The sequence below is a fragment of the Coregonus clupeaformis genome, chromosome 6, assembly GCF_020615455.1.
Source record: "Coregonus clupeaformis isolate EN_2021a chromosome 6, ASM2061545v1, whole genome shotgun sequence".
In the NCBI taxonomy this organism is placed as follows: Eukaryota; Metazoa; Chordata; class Actinopteri; order Salmoniformes; family Salmonidae; genus Coregonus; species Coregonus clupeaformis.
The window spans coordinates 33,640,026-33,665,163 of record NC_059197.1 but is presented as its reverse complement, the minus strand read 5'-3'; the positions used below and the strand labels follow the sequence as shown (position 1 = coordinate 33,665,163).

Below are 25,138 nucleotides of genomic sequence, written 5' to 3'. Positions count from 1 at the left end.
CGTCCAATACTTTTCCTTTACTCAGCTATTGTCCCCCACTCTTCACTGATGGGTGGAATGTGTCTAGTCTCACTCTGGTGCCTTTAGGCTGCTATCAAGTCCTTTCAAATCAGAGACCATGAAGGAAAACAGTCAAGCTTGTTGTGAGATTATTGAGACATGGCCCAAGGAGCCCAAGGAGTTGCCCCCTGTGTTCTGCTCCAGGATCAGTTTCCCCCTGCCTCCATCCTGGTCTGAAAGGAATACATGGGGATGAAGTTGGCATTGGAGCAGTGCTCAGAGCAGCCTCTGGGAATGGTTTTATTAACGCCCTCTAAAGACACTGCCTGCCTAGCCAGAAATAGAATTTACACACAGTGAGGTACTGTCTGGTAATGGCCCAGGGTGATGTCATACAGTAGATAATGCTGCTGAATGTTTGTCAGAGTAGGAGGAAAGAGACTCGTAGCCTGCCTGCTTGGAAGCACAGCTGTACCAGGGTTTCCATTAGCTGGCAATTGCTAGCTTTTGGCCCAAAAAATAAGAAAAGCCATAAAACTGTTGCCGGCCAAAACGACTGGGAGAAAGAAAATCACATTGCGAAATAATGCTTTTTATTCATTGATGGAAATACCTGTCGATGGTCATAACCCTGTATAGGCCACCAAAGCACTGCCCCACTTTCTTTACTGATTTCTCTGAACTATTGTCCTTGAGAACAATTATAAAATCATTGTGTTGGGCGATTGTAATATTCATGTTGACAAAGAGACTGACTCCAAGGCCATTGAATTTCTGAAATCTTTTGAGCTCTATGGACTTTATCAAACATGTTTCTGGGCCCAATCATAACCTCGGTATTCTGGACCTGATTTATTAACGAGGGGCTTTCTATTGACCTATCCTCTGTTGATGTTGCTTTATCTGATCACCACTGGGTATTTTTTACTACCTTATTGCCCAAAGCACAGGGTAATACTGAACGCATTATTAAGAAACGCTATGTTACCTCTGGATTGTTGCTATGACCAATACTGCCACCACCTATACTACCTTCCATTGTGCATAATTTAGTTGATAACTTTAATAGCAATTTAAGGGCAACCATTGATGCCATAGCTCCAGTAAAGTTGAAAATGGCCACATCCAAACGGAGAGCCGCTTGGATGAGTGAGGAAACTAATAAATTAAAGAGAAATTGCAGAAAGGCAGAGCGGAAGTGGAGAAACTCAAAGGTGCAGGTCCATTATGATATTCTGAGAGAGCAACTTGGCATATACACTGCTCAAAAAAATTAAGGGAACACTTAAACAACACAATGTAACTCCAAGTCAATCACACTTCTGTGAAATCAAACTGTCCACTTAGGAAGCAACACTGATTGACAATAAATGTCATGTGCTGTTGTGCAAATGGAATAGACAACAGGTGGAAATTATAGGCAATTAGCAAGACACCCCCAATAAAGGACTGGTTTGCAGGTGGTGACCACAGACCACTTCTCAGTTCCTATGCTTCCTGGCTGATGTTTTGGTCACTTTTTGAATGCTGGCGGTGCTTTCACTCTAGTGGTAGCTGAGACTGAGTCTACAACCCACACAAGTGGCTCAGGTAGTGCAGCTCATCCAGGATGGCACATCAATGCGAGCTGTGGCAAGAAGGTTTGCTGTGTCTTCAGCGTAGTGTCCAGAGCATGGAGGCGCTACCAGGAGACAGGCCAGTACATCAGGAGACGTGGAGGAGGCCATGGAGACGGCAACAACCCAGCAGCAGGGACTGCTACCTCCGCCTTTGTGCAAGGAGGAGCAGGGGGAGCACTGGAGACCCTGCAAAATGACCTCCAGCAGGCCACAAATGTGCATGTGTCTGCTCAAACGGTCAGAAACAGACTCCATGAGGGTGGTATGAGGGCCCGACGTCCAACAGGTGGGGGTTGTGCTTACAGCCCAACACCGTGCAGGACGTTGGCATTTGCCAGAGAACACCAAGATTGGCAAATTCGCCACTGGCACCCTGTGCTCTTCACAGATGAAAGCAGGTTCACACTGAGCACGTGACAGACGTGACAGTCTGGAGACGCCGTGGAGAACGTTCTGCTGCCTGCAACATCCTCCAGCATGACCGGTTTGGCGGTGGGTCAGTCATGGTGTGGGGTGGCATTTCTTCCATGTGCTCGCCCAGAGGTAGCCTGACTGCCATTAGGTACCGAGATGAGATCCTCAGACCCCTTGTGAGACCATATGCTGGTGCGGTTGGCCCTGGGTTCCTCCTAATGCAAGACAATGCTAGACCTCATGTGGCTGGAGTGTGTCAGCAGTTCCTGCAAGAGGAAGGCATTGATGCTATGGACTGGCCCGCCCGTTCCCCAGACCTGAATCCAATTGAGCACATCTGGGACATCATGTCTCGCTCCATCCACCAACGCCACGTTGCACCACAGACTGTCCAGGAGTTGGTGGATGCTTTAGTCCAGGTCTGGGAGGAGATCCCTCAGGAGACCATCCTCCACCTCATCAGGAGCATGCCCAGGCGTTGTAGGGAGGTCATACAGGCACGTGGAGGCCACACACACTACTGAGCCTCATTTTGACTTGTGTTACGGACATTACATCAAAGTTGGATCAGCCTGTAGTGTGGTTTTCCACTTTAATTTTGAGGGTGACTCCAAATCCAGACCTCCATGGGTTGATACATTTGATTTCCATTGATAATTTTTGTGTGATTTTGTTGTCAGCACATTCAACTATGTAAAGAAAAAAGTATTTAATAAGATGATTTCATTCATTCAGATCTAGGATGTGTTATTTTAGTGTTCCCTTTATTTTTTTGAGCAGTGTATTTAAGTTAACTGCCACATGATTCTCCGCCCATGTAGGCAGCCTACTCTGTTTCAATGATGTTGTGTTCAGGTAGTGGTCTCGTGTGCAGTGCCAGCTATGCTCCAGGATCCAGGAAGGCTGTCCGTGTGCAGGACTCTGATATATCCTGATCAACAGAATGACTTATCTGTAGACTAGTAATCAGACAGGTGAGGAACCTGATATATCCTGATCAACAGAATGACTTATATATAGACTAGTAATCAGACAGGTGAGGACTCTGATTTATCCTGATCAACAGAATGACTTATATATAGACTAGTAATCAGACAGGTGAGGACTCTGATTTATCCTGAACAACAGAATGACTTATATATAGACTAGTAATCAGACAGGTGAGGACTCTGATATATCCTGATCAACAGAATGACTTATATATAGACTAGTAATCAGACAGGTGAGGACTCTGATTTATCCTGATCAACAGAATGACATATATAGACTAGTAATCAGACAGGTGAGGACTCTGATATATCCTGATCAACAGAATGACTTATATATAGACTAGTAATCAGACAGGTGAGGACTCTGATTTATCCTGATCAACAGAATGACTTATATATAGACTAGTAATCAGACAGGTGAGGACTCTGATATATCCTGATCAACAGAATGACTTATATATAGACTAGTAATCAGACAGGTGAGGACTCTGATTTATCCTGATCAACAGAATGACTTATATATAGACTAGTAATCAGACAGGTGAGGACTCTGATATATCCTGATCAACAGAATGACTTGTATATAGACTAGTAATCAGACAGGTGAGGACTCTGATTTATCCTGATCAACAGAATGACTTATATATAGACTAGTAATCAGACAGGTGAGGACTCTGATTTATCCTGATCAACAGAATGACTTATATATAGACTAGTAATCAGACAGGTGAGGACTCTGATTTATCCTGATCAACAGAATGACTTATATATATAGACTAGTAATCAGACAGGTGAGGACTCTGATATATCCTGATCAATAGAATGACTTTGTTTGGGAGTAATGGGACCCATCTCGTCCAAAAAGTTGACTAAAGTTTGCCAAAAAGCACCTGGATGATCATCAAGACTCTTGGAAGAACGTTCTATGGACAGATTATTCAAAAATATAACTTCCCTTTATTTTTTTGAGCAATATATAACAAGGCAGTTAGAAATGCCAGACGGGCTCATTTTTCTAACTTGATCACTAATAATCTGAATAATTTGAGAGTGCTCTTCTCGATCAATGATGGCCTGATTAATCCTACCCCCGCAAACCTATGTGAACTTTCCTCCACATCTAAATGTGATGAGTTTGCGGCATATTTCAGAGATAAGATAACAAACATTAGGCTGGGTATCAGTCAAGCAAGACCTGATGAGAAGTTTGATGTGTGCCCTAGCCTACCACACAGACACTATGGATTTATTTTCCCTGGTTGACACAGACATGCTCAGGAAAGGGATATCACAACTTATACCTTCTCCCTGCCTTCTTGATCCTATCCCCACCACCTTCTTCAAAACAGTTTTCAATTGCATATCTGAAGAAGTGCACACTATTGTTAATCCCTCCCTGTTCACGGGCACTTTCCCCAATGCACAAAAAACTGCTATGGTGAAGAAAAGTAATCTACATTCTTCAGCTCTTAGCAATTTTTGGCCAATCTCCAACCTTCCATTCTTAAGCAAAATTCTGGAGAAATTGGTTTTCAAACAGCTAAAGGATTTCAAACAGCTAAGTGCCAACTGTATTTTTGAAACATTCCAATCTAGTTTTCGGGCCCAGCACAGAGTTAAAGTGGTAAATGATCTTAGAGCCAACACAGATGCCAAACAGCTCTCTGTCCTTGTACTCTTGGATTTAAGTGCTGCATTCGAAACTGTTGACCATGATGTCCTTAAGGGCAGACTGGAGAGGTGGGTTGGCCTCTCCAGTCCAGTTCTGAATTGGTTTAGGACCCATTTAACCGGTCAATAGTTTTTTTTTGTCACCCTTGGTGAACATAACTCATGAAAATACATATCACATGTTGCATTCCACAAGGTTTCGTTTTGGGTCCGGTACTGTTCAGTTTTGTATATGTTACCCCTTGGCAGCGTTATCAGAAAGCACATAATTGAATTTCACTGCTATGCACACAATACACAACTTTTACATTTCTGTGTCACCAGAGGATTTTAGCTCCATGGATAAATTATTAGACTGTGTTAGGGATTTAAATACCTGGATGGCTCACAACTTCCTCCAGCTAAATCAAGACCGAGGTACTTATTGTTGGTGCCAGAGAGAATCTGCACACAATCAGCACAGAGAGAAAATCTGGCCTCACATTTTAATTCACAGGCAATAAAGATAAAACACCAGGTAATAAAACCTAGGTGTTATTTTAGATTCTGAACTCAATTTCGAAACACACATTCCAAAATAGGTTTTTACCACCTGAGGAACAGTGCCAAGGTGGGGCTGTTTCTCTCTCGGGCTGGTACAGAGTGACTCATCCATGCTTTTATTACAAGCAGGCTTGACTACTGTAATGTTTTCCTGTCTGGTCTACCCAAGAAAGCCATTGGTCAACTGCAAAACATACAGAATGCTGCAGCACAGGTACTGACCAAGACCAGATGGAGAGCACACATTACACCGATTTTAATGTCTCTGAACTGGCTGCCTGTGAGTTTTGTAATTCATTTTAAGATTGTTCTATTGGTTTTTAAATCAATCCATGATTGTGCACCCCAATACATTACATTTTTAACATTTTAGTAATTTTGCAGACACTCTTATCCAGAGCGACTTACAGTTAGTGAGTGCATACATTTTCATACTGGACCCCCGTGGGAAACGAACCCACAACCCTGGCGTTGCAAGCGCCATGCTCTACCAACTGAGCTACAGACATGCTTTTAAGTTACGTACACAGTAGGTCCCTCAGGTCCTCTGGCACTGGCCTTTTAATTATCCCAAACCCAGGACCAAGAGGTGTGGAGAGGCAGCCTTTAGTTACTATGCCCCCAGCTTCTGGAATAGCCTGCCAGAGAACCTGAGGGGGGCGGAAACTGTGGACATTTACCAGATGCATATGCGTCTGGTAAATTTCTCAAATGGCCGGTAAATTAAAATCTTCCGGTCACCTTGTCCGGCACCACATATTCCTAACGGAAACCAGCCTTCACTCCACACACTTTACACACACGCACTCACAGACAGAAACGCTGTACACAGGCAGGACAGGTGTATGGTAGAGTTTAGGGCATGTGTCCATCACTTCACGCCCACCGCTCGGCCCAACATGATTGGGTTTGAGCCAGATGGAATGATTACCTGGTTATAAAATGTCATCGCCCTCCAAGGCTAGATGGAATGTTTACCTGGTTATATAATGTCATCGCCCTCCAAGGCTAGATGGAATGTTTACCTGGTTATAAAATGTCATCTCCCTCCAAGGCTAGATGGAATGATTACCTGGTTATAAAATGTCATCGCCCTCCAAGTCTAGATGTTTGTTGACATGGACGTTACTTAGCACAGAAAAACAAGGCCTAAATTTAGACCTCAAACAGAAGCAATAAAGTAGGCTAAATGGGGTGTTGTATTCATATAGTAGGCTATGTTACATTGGATTGTCTTTTCTGTCCTATCCCGTTGACCCTTTCTCCCACCCCCTCTTCTCTCCTCAGGTCCTGCCCCCCAGCCTTCTCTGTGTAGTAGTGAGTGAATGAGGCGAGCCCTGCCCCTGTAGCAGCCTTCACACACACACACACACACACAGACAGACGTACAGACACGTGGGCCTCTGGACGAGGATGACAATGGAAGAGATGAAGAATGAAGCAGAGACGACCTCGATGGTTTCCATGACACTCTACACTGTGATGTACCCCGTCTTCCACGAGGTAAAGAGGATTTGGTAGAGACTGTATGTAGTGTTTCTTGAATGGGACGTGTGAGTGGAGTGTTCTGTGGTCTGTAAGGGTACACCCGGCTACAGCAGAAATAACATTAGTGTAATTACCCTTAGACTCTAGAGAGGGATGGGGAGAGAGGGTGGTTGGGATGGGGAGAGAGGGTGGTTGGGATGGGGAGAGAGGGTGGTTGGGATGGGGAGAGAGAGGGTGGTTGGGATGGGGAGAGAGAGGGTGGTTGGGATGGGGAGAGAGGGTGGTTGGGATGGGGAGAGAGGGTGGTTGGGATGGGGAGAGAGGGTGGTTGGGATGGGGAGAGAGGGTTGTTGGGATGGGGAGAGGGGTGTTGGGATGGGGAGAGAGGTGGTTGGGATGGGGAGAGAGGGTGGTTGGGATGGGGAGAGAGGGTGGTTGGGATGGGGAGAGAGGGTGGTTGGGATGGGGAGAGAGGGTGGTTGGGATGGGGAGAGAGAGGGTGGTTGGGATGGGGAGAGAGGTGGTTGGGATGGGGGAGGAGGGTGGTTGGGATGGGGAGAGAGGGTGGTTGGGATGGGAGAGAGGTGGTTGGGATGGGGAGAGAGGGTGGTTGGGATGGGGAGAGAGGGTGGTTGGGATGGGGAGAGAGGGTGGTTGGGATGGGGGGAGAGAGGGTGGTTGGGATGGGGGGAGAGAGGGTGGTTGGGATGGGGGGAGAGAGGGTGGTTGGGATGGGGAGAGAGGGTGGTTGGGATGGGGAGAGAGGGTGGTTGGGATGGGGAGAGGGTGGTTGGGATGGGGAGAGAGGGTGGTTGGGATGGGGTGTTGGTGGGGAGAGAGGGTGGTTGGGATGGGGAGAGAGGGTGGTTGGGATGGGGAGAGAGGGTGGTTGGGATGGGGGAGAGAGGGTGGTTGGGATGGGGAGAGAGGGTGGTTGGGATGGGGAGAGAGGGTGGTTGGGATGGGGAGAGAGGGTGGTTGGGATGGGGAGAGAGGGTGGTTGGGATGGGGAGAGAGGGTGGTTGGGATGGGGAGAGAGGGACAGGAAATAAGTCTAGTCCTATAAAACCCGTGTTGTGGAGAACGCGGACGGAATCAAGGAATCCAGACATTACAACGGAACTCAACAATATTCAAACGTATTGAACTTAGTACGGAATCAACTAAATGTATTGAACTTAGTACGGAATCAACTAAATGTATTGAACTTAGTACGGAATCAACGAAATGTATTGAACTTAGTACGGAATCAAACGAAATGTATTGAACTTAGTACGGAATCAACGAAATGTATTGAACTTAGTACGGAATCAACTAAATGTAATGAACTTAGTACGGAATCAACTAAATGTATTGACTTTATTAAACAATTCATTAATTTGTCCCAAGATTATCATAAGACATGAACAAAATGCATCAGTGATTCATATTTTCCTTCAACTGTCTGAAGAGGCAACGGCACAGCAATGCCCGTCTGTGAGTGTATGCGCGTTTGTCTACCACTATGTGTAGACTTTTATCGATGATGCTCATGTAATGACAACCATCTTCTTGTAGATGGAAAGGCTTTCCCAAAAACCTTCTCAGTGAAATGTATACACCTACCTGGCAGAATGATGTCATGATTATTTGCATCAATCCAGTAGCCATTTGTTTTGCAAACTCTGCATTCACATGAGTGCTACAGAAACATTGCTAACCCAAACAGTGGTCTCTGGCTGGGTGCTCACTTGAATTAAAGGGTAACTACACCCCAAAATCAAAATTTCTTAGATTTTTCCCAGACCTCAAAAGTGGCCTCCTGATGTGGTTTAAGCATTGTTGTGGACTTAGAACATCCAATTTTGTTGCTTTTCTTTTAAAACGGTGTGATTTTTGAGAGCGAAAACCTGAACAAAATGGGGAAAAAAAGAAAAGCTAAAAAAACAGAATGTCCTTGTGGGGACCCAAATTTTTTTTTGCCAATTGTAATCCTAAACCCAGCCCCTAAGTCTAAAATAGCATTTTTCCTTGTGGGGACTGGCGAAATGTCCCCACTTGTCCCCAAATTCCATGTTGTACTGTCCTTGTGAGGACTTCTGCTACCCACAAGGACAGTAAAACAAACCACACACACTTCAATGCTGTTTGTGTGTACCAGTGTACTGGAGGGGGTTTCTGCTGTGTCAGCTAATGAGATGGAGTTCCATGTATGTAACTACTAGCTATGCAGTTTGAAGTGTTTTCATGTTGTGGTAATTTGTATAGCTGTTTTGTGAGATGTGTATATATGCTATGTTAATGAGAAGATGGTATCTGTAAGAAGTGTTTTTTGATGCAGTGATGTGTTTTACAGTTGGAAAGAGTGAACCTGTCGGCAGCGCAGACCCTGAGGACAGCGTTTATAAAGGTAAGGACATGGAGGGGCGGGGCAGCGTTTATAAAGGTAGGGACATGGAGAGACAGAGCAGACTAGAATGATAAATCTATAACTCACATTTCTATGTGAATTCGGTCGGGTCGCCCAAAAAGTTACATATTGACACTTGAAGTGTGTTTTGTGGTTGATTAGTAAGGTCTGATGTGTGTGTCTGCATATGTTCTGCGAGTGAATGTCCAGTGTTTCCCCTATATTCATTTTGCGCCGCTACTAAATCATTGTCGCCACTCCAAAAAATATGAATAAATGTATTTTATTTATTTATATATACATATACAGTGAGGGGGAAAAAGTATTTGATCCCTTGCTGATTTTGTACGTTTGCCCACTGACAAAGACATGATCAGTCTATCATTTTAATGGTAGGTTTATTTGAACAGTGAGAGACAGAATAACAACAACAACAAAATCCTGAAAAACGCATGTCAAAAATGTTATAAATTGATTTGCATTTTAATGAGGGAAATAAGTATTTGACCCCTCTGCAAAACATGAGTTAGTACTTGGTGGCAAAACCCTTGTTGGCAATCACAGAGGTCAGACGTTTCTTGTAGTTGGCCACCAGGTTTGCACATATCTCAGGAGGGATTTTGTTCCACTCCTCTTTGCAGATCTTCTCCAAGTCATTAAGGTTTTGAGGCTGACGTTTGGCAACTCGAACCTTCAGCTCCCTCCACAGATTTTCTATGGGATTAAGGCCTGGAGACTGGCTAGGCCACTCCAGGACCTTAATGTGCTTCTTCTTGAGCCACTCCTTTGTTGCCTTGGCCGTGTGTTTTGGGTCATTGTCATGCTGGAATACCCATCCACGACCCATTTTCAATGCCCTGGCTGAGGGAAGCAGGTTCTCACCCAAGATTTGACGGTACATGGCCCCATCCATCGTCCCTTTGATGCGGTGAAGTTGTCCTGTCCCCTTAGCAGAAAAACACCCCCAAAGCATAATGTTTCCACCTCCATGTTTGACGGTGGGGATGGTGTTCTTGGGGTCATAGGCAGCATTCCTCCTCCTCCAAACACGGCGAGTTGAGTTGATGCCAAAGAGCTCGATTTTGGTCTCATCTGACCACAACACTTTCACCCAGTTCTCCTCTGAATCATTCAGATGTTCATTGGCAAACTTCAGACGTCTCTGTATTTGTGCTTTCTTGAGCAGGGGGACCTTGTGGGCGCTGCAGGATTTCAGTCCTTCACGGCGTAGTGTGTTACCAATTGTTTTCTTGGTGACTATGGTCCCAGCTGCCTTGAGATCATTGACAAGATCCTCCCGTGTAGTTCTGGGCTGATTCCTCACCGTTCTCAAGATCATTCCAACTCCACGAGGTGAGATCTTGCATGGAGCCACAGGCCGAGGGAGATTGACAGGTCTTTTGTGTTTTTTCCATTTGCGAATAATCGCACCAACTGTTGTCACCTTCTCACCAAGCTGCATGGTGATGGTCTTGTAGCCCATTCCAGCCTTGTGTAGGTCTACAATCTTGTCCCTGACATCCTTGGAGAGCTCTTTGGTCTTGGCCATGGTGGAGAGTTTGGAATCTGATTGATTGATTGATTGATTGCTTCTGTGGACAGGTGTATTTTATACAGGTAACAAGCTGAGATTAGGAGCACTCCCTTTAAGAGTGTGCTCCTAATCTCAGCTCGTTACCTGTATAAAAGACACCTGGGAGCCAGATATCTTTCTGATTGAGAGGTGGTCAAATACTTATTTCCCTCATTAAAATGCAAATCAATTTATAACATTTTTGACATGTGTTTTTCTGGATTTCTTTGTTGTTATTCTGTCTCACTGTTCAAATAAACCTACCATTAAAATTATAGACTGATCATTTCTTTGTCAGTGGGCAAACGTACAAAATCAGCAGGGGATCAAATAATTTTTTCCCCTCACTGTACATATATATATACATAGTACCAGTCAAAAGTTTGGACACCTTCTCATTCAAGTTTAAAAAAAACTATTTTCTACATTGTAGAATAATAGTGAAGACATCAAAACACATATGGAATCATGTAGTAACCAAGAAAGTGTTAAACAAATCAAAATATATTTTATATTTGAGATTCTTCAAATAGCAGAGCCTGATGTGTGTTCTGTGGTTGATTAGTGGCCCTGTGTAGCTCAGTTGGTAGAGCATGGCTCTTGCAACGCCAGGGTTGTGGGTTCGATTCCCACGGGGGGCCAGTATGAAAATGTATGCGCTCACTAACTGTAAGTCGCTCTGGATAAGAGCGTCTGCTAAATGACTAAAATGTTTAAAAAAATTAGCAGAGCCTGATGTATCTACTCTGTGGTTGATTGTCAGGCTGAGAGGGAGAACCCAGGGCTGACCCAGGACATCATCATGAAGATCCTGGAGAAGAAAAAAGTGGAGGTCAACTTCACAGAGGCTCTACTGCGCATGGCTGCAGACGACGTGGAAGGTGTGCGTCTGTCTCTGTCTGCTTGTGTGTCTGTCTGTCTGTCTGTCTGTTCTGCAGTGAATAACCTAAGCCTAGAAGATGTTGGGTATTGTGCCTCTGTGTACAGTACCGTCTGTCTCCTCAGGATGGCACTGTTTCTCCACTAATAAAACAGCCTCTCCTGTGAGCCATTTCTTCCCTCCAGGATTTAATTTTCTCTCCTGCATGGCCTGATTGATGGTAGTAATGAATTTTTGTGCACAGCATGAAAAGCTCAGCTATAGTTACACACACACACACACACAGTCACACAGTGATGAGAGCGTCCTTGCTCCTGTTTGAATACTAAATATACAGTGCCTTCAGAAAGTATTCATACCCCTTGACTTATTCCATATTTTGTTACATTTAATACATCTACACACCAATACAGACAAAGTGAAAACATGTTTTTGCAAATTCATTTAAAATGAAATACAGAAATATCTAACTTACATAAGTATTCACACCCCTGAGTCAATACATGTTACAACCACCTTTGGCAGAGATAACAGCTGTGAATCTCTAAGAGCTTTCCACACCTGGATTATTATTTTTTAATTCTACAAGCTCTGTCAAGTTGATTGTTGATCATTGCTAGTCTTGCCATAGATTTTCAAGCCGATTTTAAGTCAAAACTATAACTAGGCCACTCAGGAACATTCAAGGTCGTCTTGGTAAGCAACTCCAGTGTATATTTGGCATTGTGTTTTAGGTTATTATCCTGCTGAAAGGTGAATTTATCTCCCAGTGTCTGTTGCAAAGCAGACTGAACCAGGTATTCCTCTAGGATTTTGCCTGTGCTTAGCTCTATTCCGTTTTATTTTTATCCTAAAAAACTCCCTAGTCCTTGCTGATGACAATCATACCCATAACATGATGTAGCTACCACCGTGCTTGGAAATATGAAGCAAGGTACTCATTGATGTGTTGTGTTGGATTTGTCCCCAACATAACATGTATTCAGGGCATTTGCCAAATTTTTTGCAGTTTTACTCTAGTGCGTAATTGCAAACAGGATGCATGTTTTGGAATATTATTATTCTGTACAGGCTTCCTTATTTTCACTCTGTCATTTAGGTTAGTGTTGTGGGGTAACTACAATGTTGTTGATCCATCCTCAGTTTTCTCCTATCACAGCCATTAGACTCTGCAACTGTTTTAAAGTCACCATTGGCCTCATGGTGAAATCCTTGAGCGGTTTCCTTCCTCTCCGGCAGCTGAGTTAGGAAGGACACGTGTCTTTGTAGTGACTGAGTGTATTGATACACCATCCAAAGTCTAATTAATAACTTCACCATGCATAAAGGGATATCTTTGTTTTTTACCCATCTACCAATAGGTGCCCTTCTTTGCGAGGCATTGGAAAACATCCCTGGTCTTTGTGGTTGAATCTGTTTGAAATCCACTGCTCGACTGAGGGACCTTACAATTATCTGTATGTGGGCTACAGAGATGAGGTAGTCATTCAAAAATGATTTTGAATGACTGTTATTGTACACAGAGGGAGTCCATGCAACTTATTATGTGACTTGTTAAGCACATTTTTACTACTGAAATTTATTTATTTAGGCTTGCCATAAAGGGGTTGAATACTTATTGACTCAAGACATTTCAGCTTTTCATTTTTTATTAATTTGTTTTATTAAAATGTGGAAAAAGGGCTACTCTACAGTGGTACCTTTTTCTAACTTTCCACACAGTCACAGTACACAGACGGCTCTCTGGGTGGGGCTGTTCTGTTAGTGCCTCTGGAATGCTCTCTCTACATTCCACCACCTCCTTGTTGACCTGTCCGTCTCCATGGTGACTGAGGCTGTCTTCCCGTGTGTGTGTGTGTGTGTGTGTGTGTGTGTGTGTAGAGTTCATGATTGACAGACCAGAGCAGGAGTTCCAGGACTTGAATGACAAAGCCCGGGCACTCAAACACATCCTCAGCAAGATCCCAGATGAGATCAACGACAGAGTACGCTTCTTACAGACCATCAAGTCAGTACCCATACACACATACATACATACACACACACACACACACACACAATTTATTTGCAAATTATGGTGGAAAATAAGTATTTGGTCACCTACAAACAAGCAAGATTTCTGGCTCTCACAGACCTGTAACTTCTTCTTTAAGAGGCTCCTCTGTCCTCCACTCGTTACCTGTATTAATGGCACCTGTTTTCAGTATAAAAGACACCTGTCCACAACCTCAAACAGTCACACTCCAAACTCCACTATGGCCAAGACCAAAGAGCTGTCAAAGGACACCAGAAACAAAATGGTAGACCTGCACCAGGCTGGGAAGACTGAATCTGCAATAGGTAAGCAGCTTGGTTTGAAGAAATCAACTGTGGGAGCAATTATTAGGAAATGGAAGACATACAAGACCACTGATAATCTCCCTCGATCTGGGGCTCCACGCAAGATCTCACCCTGTGGGGTCAAAATGATCACAAGAACGGTGAGCAAAAATCCCAGAACCACACAGGGGGACCTAGTGAATGACCTGCAGAGAGCTGGGACCAAAGTAACAAAACCTACCATCAGTAACACACTACGCCGCCAGGGACTCAAATCCTGCAGTGCCAGACGTGTCCCCCTGCTTAAGCCAGTACATGTCCAGGCCCGTCTGAAGTTTGCTAGAGTGCATTTGGATGATACAGAAGAGGATTGGGAGAATGTCATATGGTCAGATGAAACCAAAATAGAACTTTTTGGTAAAAACTCAACCTCGTCGTGTTTGGAGGACAAAGAATGCTGAGTTGCATCCAAAGAACACTATACCTACTGTGAAGCATGGGGGTGGAAACATCATGCTTTGGGGCTGTTTTTCTGCAAAGGGACCAGGACGACTGATCCGTGTAAAGGAAAGAATGAATGGGGCCATGTATCGTGAGATTTTGAGTGAAAACCTCCTTCCATCAGCAAGGGCATTGAAGATTAAACGTGGCTGGGTCTTTCAGCATGACAATGATCCCAAACACACCGCCCGGGCAACAAAGGAGTGGCTTCGTAAGAAGCATTTCAAGGTCCTGGAGTGGCCTAGCCAGTCTCCAGATCTCAACCCCATAGAAAATCTTTGGAGGGAGTTGAAAGTCCGTGTTGCCCAGCGACAGCCCCAAAACATCACTGCTCTAGAGGAGATCTGCATGGAGGAATGGGCCAAAATACCAGCAACAGTGTGTGAAAACCTTGTGAAGACTTACAGAAAACGTTTGACCTGTGTCATTGCCAACAAAGGGTATATAACAAAGTATTGAGAAACTTTTGTTATTGACCAAATACTTATTTTCCACCATAATTTGCACATAAATTCATTAAAAATCCTACAATGTGATTTTCTGGATTTTTTTTTCTTCATTTTGTCTGTCATAGTTGACGTGTACCTATGATGAAAATTACAGGCCTCTCTCATCTTTTTAAGTGGGAGAACTTGCACAATTGGTGGCTGACTAATTACTTTTTTCCCCCACTGTACATGCATACAGAAATGTCCTTGTTTTTGTCATTTAGAAATGTCCTTGTTTTTGAAAGAAAAGCAATTTTTTGGTCCATTAAAATAACATCAAATTGATCAGAAATACAGTGTAGACATTGTTCATGTTGTAAATGGCTATTGTAGATGGAAACGGCTGATTTATAATGGAATATCTACGTAGGCGTACAGAGGCCCATTATCAGCAACCATCAGTCTTGGGTTCCAATGGCACGTTGTGTTTGCTAATCCAAGTTTATCATTTTAAAAGGCTAATTGATCATTAGAAAACCTTTTTGCAATTATGTTAGCACAGCTGAAAACTGTTGTGCTGATTTTAAAGAAGCAATAAAACTTATTGAGACTAGTTGAGTATCTGGAGCATCAGCAATTGTGGGTTCGATTACAGGCACACACACACACACACACACACACACACACACACACATTCTGCTACTGATATACCAGATAATACGGCTTGTTAAAAGCAAACCCGATTATGACCGCTTATTTAATGCGTCTAAAAGAATCAAATGTGAGAACAGTTTGTGTCTCTGTGTCATGCTCAAATAGGCATATGCTGCTTTCTGAATATATAAACATGAAGAAAAACTCTCAAAATTCCTATGCTTCTTTCTTTACGAATTCCGACATACTGATTAATTCAATTAAGGTTTTAATCAAAACTTAATCTCTAGATAAGTTAATGTGAACCCTATAATTATTTTAATTCAATAATTCCCGCTGTCCATGATTGCAGTAGCAATATGGGTCTTGCCTGTCTTTGAATATGATGTCAGAGTTCATTCCTTGAACACATTATTTACAGGAGTCTTCTAAATGAGAACTTGAAGAGCGTGTGAGCTGGCCAAAAACAAATAACTTTCTTCTGAAACTCGTCAGTCTATTCTTGTTCTGAGAAATGAAGGCTATTCCATGCGAGAAATTGCCAAGAAACTGAAGATCTCGTACAACGCTGTGTACTGCTCCCTTCACAGAATAGCGCAAACTAGCTCTAACCAGAATAGAAAGAGGAGTGGGAGGCCCGGTGCACAACTGAGCAAGAGGACAAATACATTAGTGTCTAGTTTGAGAAACAGACGCCTCACAGGTCCTCAACTGGCAGCTTCATTAAATAGTACCCGCAAAACACCAGTCTCAACGTCAACAGTGAAGAGGCGACTCCGGGATGCTGACCTAGGCAGAGTTGCAAAGAAAAAGCCATATCTCAGACTGGCCAATAAAAATAAAAGATTAAGATGGGCAAAAGAACACAGACACTGGACAGAGGAAGATTGGGGAAAAAAGTGTAATGGACAGACGAATTGAAGTTTGAGGAGTTCGGATCACAAAGAAGAACATTTGTGAGACGCAGACCAAATGAAAAGATGCTGGAGGAGTGCTTGATGCCATCTGTCAAGCATGGTGGAGGCAATGTGATGGTCTGGGGGTGCTTTGGTGGTGGTAAAGTGGGAGATTTGTACAGGGTAAAAGTGATCTTGAAGAAGGAAGGCTATCACTCCATTTTGCAACGCCATGCCATACCCTGTGGACGGCCCTTGATTGGAGTTTATTTCCTCCTACAACAGGACAATGAACCAAAGCACAGCTCCAAACTATGCAATAACTATTTAGGGAAGAAGCAGTCAGCTGGTATTCTGTCTATAACGGAGTGGCCAGCACAGTCACCGGATCTCAACCCTATTGAGCTGTTGTGGGAGCAGCTTGACCATATGGTACGTAAGAAGTGCCCATCAAGCCAATCCAACTTGTGGGAGGTGCTTCAGGAAGCATGGGGTGAAATCTCTTCAGATTACCTCAACAAATTGACAACTAGAATGCCAAAGGTATGCAAGGCTGTAATTGCTGCAAATGGAGGATTCTTTGACGAAAGCAAAGTTTGAAGGACACAATTATTTTTTTCAATTAAAAATCATTATTTCAAACCTTGTCATTGACTACATTTCCTATTCAAACTCATTTCATGTATGTTTTCATGGAAAACAAGGACATTTCTAAGTGGCCCCAAACTTTTGAACGGTAGTGTACATACATACGCGCACACACACACACACACATACACATGCTCACAGACCTCCCAGCACACCGTCAGTGATGTGATTCACATTTCACAAGCACACACTCTCCAAAAACACACACACTCCAAAAACACACACACTCTCCAAAAACACACTCATTCTCTTGGTCCCACTTACTTTCCAATGTAACACTGTCTCAAGTTAGCACACACACAGGCCCGCACAATTATTCTCCCACACACTTGTTCTTTCAGGGGTTGTTTCTGTCTTGGCTAACTCTGCCAGTTTTCTCGTATTCCATTTGTGTTTGTTGAGTCACTCTCTCTAAGTAACTTACTCAGTGGAAGATTTAGAAAAAATCTATCTGGAACGAAGTTGAAAAACTTTTCCCCAATTTGCTTTATGAAACTGCAGTATTTAAAAGTAAAGGGGGGAGAAGAGGGTAGGGATGGAGGAGAGGAGAAGACCAAGAGTGAGTAAGAGATTCTAGAAAGGAGGGAGGGGGTGATGGAGGTAAAGAAGAGGTGAGAGGGTTCAAGATGTCTGACTGCTGTTGGACTAAGGAGTGAGAGGTGAGAGGGTTCAAGATGTCTGACTGCTGTTGGACTAAGAAGGAGTGAGAGGTGAGAGGGTTCAGGATGTCTGACTGCTGTTGGACTAAGAAGGAGTGAGAGGTGAGAGGGTTCAAGATGTCTGACTGCTGTTGGACTAAGAAGGAGTGAGAGGTGAGAGGGTTCAAGATGTCTGACTGCTGTTGGACTAAGGAGTGAGAGGTGAGAGGGTTCAAGATGTCTGACTGCTGTTGGACTAAGGAGTGAGAGGTGAGAGGGTTCAAGATGTCTGACTGCTGTTGGACTAAGGAGTGAGAGGTGAGAGGGTTCAGGATGTCTGACTGCTGTTGGACTAAGAAGGAGTGAGAGGTGAGAGGGTTCAAGATATCTGACTGCTGTTGGACTAAGGAGTGAGAGGTGAGAGGGTTCAGGATGTCTGACTGCTGTTGGACTAAGAAGGAGTGAGAGGTGAGAGGGTTCAAGATGTCTGACTGCTGTTGGACTTATTGTCCACAGAGATATCGCCAGCGCCATAAAGGAACTCCTGGACACAGTCAACACTGTCTTCCGAAAATACCAGTACCAGAACCGACGGGTGAGAACACACACACACACACACACACACACACACACACACACACACACACACCAATTAAGACATCTGCTCTTTTCTTTCTCCCTCGGCTATCAGCAGAGTTTGAGACATTCTTGTGTTTTTTCCTCTCAATTATCTTCTAGAAGCGTTAAAAGCGTCTGTTGTTTTCCCAGGCACTGGAACACCAAAAGAAAGAGTTTGTGAAATACTCCAAGAGCTTCAGCGACACACTTAAAACATACTTCAAAGATGGAAAGTAAGGAAACCTCATCACGTCCTCTTTCATGTTCTACCCTGCTTTTCTCTTCCATGGCCTGTACAATATGTCACCCATCCTGGTTTACATCTGAATCATGTAGAGCAGTGTGTCCCAACTCCAGTCCTCCAGTACCCTCAGCAGCCCAACTCCAGTCCTCCACTACCCCCAACAGCCCAACTCCAGTCCTCCACTACCCCCAACAGCCCAACTCCAGTCCTCCACTACCCCCAACAGCCCAACTCCAGTCCTCCACTACCCCCAACAGCCCAACTCCAGTCCTCCACTACCCCCAACAGCCCAACTCCAGTCCTCCACTACCCCCAACAGCCCAACTCCAGTCCTCCACTACCCCCAACAGCCCAACTCCAGTCCTCCACTACCCCCAACAGCCCAACTCCAGTCCTCCACTACCCCCAACAGCCCAACTCCAGTCCTCCACTACCCCCAACAGCCCAACTCCAGTCCTCCACTACCCCCAACCGTACACATTATTGTTGTAGCCCTGGACAAACTCACCTGAGTCAACTCATCGAGGGCTTGATGATTAGTTGACAAGTTAAATCAGGTGTGCTTGTCCGGGGCTACAACACACGTGTTCCACTAAGGGGCTAATGGGGGGCTTAGCCCCCTCAGTTTTAGTTGTTTGTCTCTATATAAAAATAGCAAAAAAAGTTTGAATGATTGAGTGACATGTTTGTGCGAAATCTGTATCTCTGTTGCGCTGTGTCCGCACCATGGACAGAGCATGCCGTGGAGTGTTTGTGTGTAGGGGGGGGGGGGCTATTTAAAGCCACTGGGCGGTTAGGTATGAATCCTTTGGGTTTCCATAAAAAGCGGGAAGAAACACTGCTCATCTGTGGTAAGCTACGTTTAAAACACGAGACACCGCCGCATGTACAGTGGGGGGAAAAAAGTATTTAGTCAGCCACCAATTGTGCAAGTTCTCCCACTTAAAAAGATGAGAGAGGCCTGTAATTTTCATCATAGGTACACGTCAACTATGACAGACAAACTGAGAAATTTTTTCTCCAGAAAATCACATTGTAGGATTTTTAATGAATTTATTTGCAAATTATGGTGGAAAATGAGTATTTGGTCACCTACAAACAAGCAAGATTTCTGGCTCTCACAGACCTGTAACTTCTTCTTTAAGAGGCTCCTCTGTCTTCCACTCGTTACCTGTATTAATGGCACCTGTTTGAACTTGTTATCAGTATAAAAGACACCTGTCCACAATCTCAAACAGTCACACTCCAAACTCCACTATGGCCAAGACCAAAGAGCTGTCAAAGGACACAAATTGTAGACCTGCACCAGGCTGGGAAGACTGAATCTGCAATAGGTAAGCAGCTTGGTTTGAAGAAATCAACTGTGGGAGCAATTATTAGGAAATGGAAGACATACAAGACCACTGATAATCTCCCTCGATCTGGGGCTCCACGCAAGATCTCACCCCGTGGGGTCAAAATGATCACAAGAACGGTGAGCAAAAATCCCAGAACCACACGGGGGGACCTAGTGAATGACCTGCAGAGAGCTGGGACCAAAGTAACAAAGCCTACCATCAGTAACACACTATGCCGCCAGGGACTCAAATCCTGCAGTGCCAGACGTGTCCCCCCTGCTTAAGCCAGTACATGTCCAGGCCCGTCTGAAGTTTGCTAGAGTGCATTTGGACGATCCAGAAGAGGATTGGGAGAATGTCATATGGTCAGATGAAACCAAAATATAACTTTTTGGTAAAAACTCAACTCGAATCGTGTTTGGAGGACAAAGAATGCTGAGTTGCATCCAAAGAACACCATACCTACTGTGAAGCATGGGGGTGGAAACATCATGCTTTGGGGCTGTTTTTCTGCAAAGAGACCAGGACGACTGATCCGTGTAAAGGAAAGAATGAATGGGGCCATGTATCGTGAGATTGAGTGAAAACCTCCTTCCATCAGCAAGGGCATTGAAGATGAAACGTGGCTGGGTCTTTCAGCATGACAATGATCCCAAACACACCGCCCGGCAACGAAGGAGTGGCTTCGTAAGAAGCATTTCCAAGGTCCTGGAGTGGCTCTAGCCAGTCTCCAGATCTCAACCCCATAGAAAATCTTTGGAGGGAGTTGAAAGTCTGTGTTGCCCAGCGACAGCCCCAAAACATCACTGCTCTAGAGGAGATCTGCATGGAGGAATGGGCCAAAATACCAGCAACAGTGTGTGAAAACCTTGTGAAGACTTACAGAAAACGTTTGACCTGTGTCATTGCCAACAAAGGGTCTATAACAAAGTATTGAGAAACTTTTGTTATTGACCAAATACTTATTTTCCACCATAATTTGCAAATAAATTCATAAAAAATCCTACAATGTGATTTTCTGGAGAATTTTTTTTTTTTTCATTTTGTCTGTCATAGTGGATGTGTACCTATGATGAAAATTACAGGCCTCTCTCATATTTTTAAGTGGGAGAACTTGCACAATTGGTGGCTGACTAAATACTTTTTCCCCCCAGTGTAATATTTCATTTTGATTTGTAAGGATGGGGTCAAGTTCACAGTTGAATCTGCTTCACTCAACTCTGCCTCACGCCCCACCACTACAGAGTTCAGTTAGCTTCTTAGCTAGCTGTAAAAGGCTTTAGTGTTGTTAGCCTATTTAGCTCTAACCAGCTAATCTGCCACGATGGATATCAGAAATCAGACCACCAAGGCCGCCGCCAAGCCAAGCAGCAATCATGCTGCCGAGCTCCGCGTGAATAGCCCACCCCCCTTTTCCACAATTTCCGCCAGGATAATGGCTCCACAGCCCCCTCAGAGGAGACAGCCCAGGTTAGCGTAGAATCCTACCCTAGCCGCAGGTTTTCTGTCCAAAAATGTTCCTTTTAATAGCAACTGGTTCATAGGAAGAGAGTGGCCGGAATACTCGGTTACTGCAGATGGGACGTTTTGGTTCCCATGTCTGTATTGGTCCAATGCTAACGCAGACGAGGCCTTCACCCAAGGCGGTATTCTAACCGGAAGCATGCTATTGATAGAACCAAAGGATTCTCTAGGCATCATCAAGCGAAGAGCATTTGAAATGCACTGTACTACCCTATCTATCTTGTTGCCCGTATTCATTGCCAAATAGACTTTGCTCTACTGTGTAGGCTGCTGTCCATTGGGCTGATGCAGAGGAGATGGGTTACAGATTTCATGCCAACCTGAAACTTAAAAAGCACTCAATGGTCTTGATTCTCAGCATTTTAACTTTGTTTATTGTGGTATAGCGTGATATAAGCATAATTCAATATAATGATTTGTTTATTGTGGGGACCAGTATGAAAAAAATAATAATATGTATGCACTAACTGTAAGTCGCTCTGGATAAGAGCGTCTGCTAAATGACTAAAATGTTAATGTGTACTGCTTAGTAGAACATGTGACTGTGTGGCAGAAACAATACTTGGCATTTTCAGGGTGGTTTAATAATTTGAATTACCATTCACTGTGAAATCACATTTAGGGTTGATTCTCTGAAGCCTGACATTTCAACAGATCAAAGCACTGTATCAATCCCAGTGTTGCCATGGTTTCCTGTGACTGACACTGCCTTCCATGTGTCTCTCTCTGTCCCAATTGTTTCCAGGGCGATAAACGTGTTTATCAGCGCGAACAGGCTCATCCACCAAACCAACCTAATACTCCAGACCTTCAAGACTGTGGTATAGATGGGGTTAACCACACTAACCCAGGCTTTTAACAGAGAATAGGAAACCCTTTTAATGTACAATGTTAAGATTCTGTTTCTAGGACTGTATAATTTGTAAGTCTTGCTTCAAGAGGGGGATCATTTAGAGTTGCAGGTGGCCAGATTATAATTGCCAGCGATGTATTTTTTTTTTTTTTATTGTATTTTTTTTCACCACGATCATGCTATCACCACAGAGTATCTTATCCGCACCTTCTCTTTCTTGCACTTTCACTCTCTCTCACTCTGTCCATGTGGAAGCCAAAAGACCGGGCCTTAACGTGGCCATGGAGACATTCCTTAATGGATGCTAAATGGATCATACAGGGGATGATTTCTGTATTTCGAAAGTTACAAATCTTGAAAACTTGATTGCAAAACATTTTGGGACTATGACAATATCAACAATGGACTAATGAAACAAACTCCAAAATATAGTTTTTGGATGGAGTTTTACTTTAAGCAAAGTGTAAATACAGGGGCTTCTGCTTTTCTCACATTCTAACTTGAACAATGAAACATGATGATTATGATGATGGTGCAAGTTGTATATTTAACAGATATTTGGTCGCAAAATGTTCAAATAAATAGTTTAAACATTTTGGAAAGATTTTAAAAGGGTATTTTGCCTTTGTCACTTCACTTGTAAAATAGGTATTTATTTGTGCCCTGTGTAACAGTGGATTTGCCATGGTGGAATTAAGGAGCTATTCTTGGTCTGAACCTGTTTCCAGCAGTCGGTTAATCCCATTCTGAAAGCGTTAATTCTTAAACGTTTATTATTGAAATCGTTGAGACCTAATTTCCTATCCTGTCGCCATTGGCTACGGCTATTATGAGCTAATTCAGAGACTGGAGAGTGTATCTCCGTGTTTTATTTGACTGTGTTAGGTGTAAAAGTGTTCTAGGGGCAGCTGGACATTGGGTGGGTGGGTGGGTGTGAAGGAGGGGTAGGGGCTAAACAAAGGGATTTGGAAACTCATAAAACTAACTCATAATGTTATCTCTGTCCCCATCGTCTGTGTGTGTGTGTGTGTGTGTGTGTGTTCGTAGGTGTCTGTGCATGTGTTATGGGTGATTGTTAAAGCAATTGGTGTGTTACTGTGTTGCTATACTGAACATGTTACTGTATGGTACGTGTGTGAGACAGAGCATTGTGTGTGTTGGGGGTAATTTATACCCTTCTCCGGTGTCCAATCTGAAGAGACCAGAGAAACTGCCTGCCTGACACACAAACACAAGCCTCACTCTCACTACGTGGTTGCCAGGAGACTTAGCTCCAGGCTTTGAGAGAGAGGTGAGGTATAATAGAATAGTGTGTGTGGGGGGGGTGTTCTTTCCCCCAGCAGTGGGATGCAGTGTGGTATGATGCAGGATGCTATGCTGCTGGCAACCCAATCCTATTTTTGGACATGGTGGTGTGAGGGGAAAAGTTAGAAAGTGAAGAACAAACTGGAAAAAACATTCAGACATTCAAACCAATGCTACATCGAAGCCTTGTTTGGAGTGCCTTACTTAATGGTTGGAGAACAGCTCTGAAGACCGACCTCTTAAGGACACCTGGTAGAGGAGACCCAGTCATACACAATGGGTGAGGAGAACACCGTGTGACTGTGAGCTGCTATGTTTGAAGGTGCACTGAGCAGAAATATAAACGCAACATGTAAAGTGCTGAAATAAAATATCCCAGAAATTGTTCATACGCACAAAAAGCTTATTCCGTGCCCATATTTGTTAACATCCCTGTTAGTGAACATGTCTCTTGTGCCAAGATAATCCATCCACCTGACAGGTGTGGCATATCAAGAAGCTGATTAAACAGCATGATCATGACACAGGTGCGCCTTGTGCTGGGGACATTAAAAGACCACACTAAAACACAATGCCACAGGTTTTTGCATGCTGACTGCAGGAATGTCCACCAGAGCTGTTGCCAGATAATTTAATGTTCATTTCTCTACCATAACCCGCCTCCAATGTCATTTTAGAGAATTTGGCAATACAACCACAGACCAGGTGTATGGTGTCATTTGGGCGAGCGGTTTGCTGATGTCAACGTTGTGAACAGAGTGCCCCATGGTGGCGGTGGGGTAATGGTATGGGCAGGCATAAGCTAAGGACAACGAACACAATTGCATTTTATCGATGGCAATTTGAATGCACAGAGATACCGTGACGAGATCCTGAGGCCCATTATCGTGCCATTAATCCGCTGCCATCACCTCATGTTTCAGCATGATAATGCACGGCCCCATGTCACAAGGTTCTGTACACAATTCCTGGAAAGCTGAAAATGTCCCAGTTCTTCCATGGCCTGCATACTCAACAGACATATCACCCATTTGAGCATGTTTGGGATGATCTGGATCGACGTGTATGACAGCGTGTTCCAGTTCCCGCCAATATCCAGCAACTTCGCACAGCCATTGAAGAGGAGTGGGGCAACGTTCCACAGGGGGGACATAACCTGGCAGGAGGTCTGGGGCTCCTCCCCCAGAATTGTTTTCTTCATCTAAAGCTCATTTCCTGCATTTCTACACATTCCAATATGCCGTCACTATTTAGAACAAAAAGTAAGCAAAAATGCCCACAGTCATCAAGCTAGGTAAGATTATTAAATATGTTTAAGTGATTAATAAGACTGAACTACATCAAATGTAATTCAATAATAAATATTGTGTTGCACCTTTAACCAATAGCCTAACAAATGAACAACTCTTGAAAAAATATAAAGACATCCTCCATTTCAAATTTCAGCCAGATCGACCAGCCAGTCCGAGCTGCCTGCACGCCTGACCCCCACCAGTCTAGTCAATAACTCAACTCTCCCCGACCCCCACCAGTCTAGTCAATAACTCAACTCTCCCCGACCCCCACCAGTCTAGTCAATAACTCAACTCTCTCCCCGACCCCCACCA

At 43.9% G+C, this 25,138-nt stretch overlaps 1 protein-coding gene across 1 annotated transcript in view; it reads left to right on the top strand.

Moving 5' to 3' along the window:
• The window catches only part of LOC121567592 (programmed cell death protein 10), a 28,326-nt gene extending 5,488 nt beyond the window's left edge, over window positions 1-22,838 (top strand). The window contains exons 2-8 of the mRNA XM_041877762.2: window positions 6,524-6,739; window positions 9,060-9,113; window positions 11,450-11,567; window positions 13,448-13,574; window positions 18,167-18,245; window positions 18,419-18,501; window positions 22,119-22,838. Of these exons, the coding sequence (XP_041733696.1) occupies window positions 6,650-6,739; window positions 9,060-9,113; window positions 11,450-11,567; window positions 13,448-13,574; window positions 18,167-18,245; window positions 18,419-18,501; window positions 22,119-22,200 (633 nt within the window). The 5' untranslated portion in view covers window positions 6,524-6,649 and the 3' untranslated portion in view covers window positions 22,201-22,838. The remainder of the gene's footprint in view (window positions 1-6,523; window positions 6,740-9,059; window positions 9,114-11,449; window positions 11,568-13,447; window positions 13,575-18,166; window positions 18,246-18,418; window positions 18,502-22,118) is intronic.
• The last annotated feature ends 2,300 nt before the right edge of the window (window positions 22,839-25,138 follow it).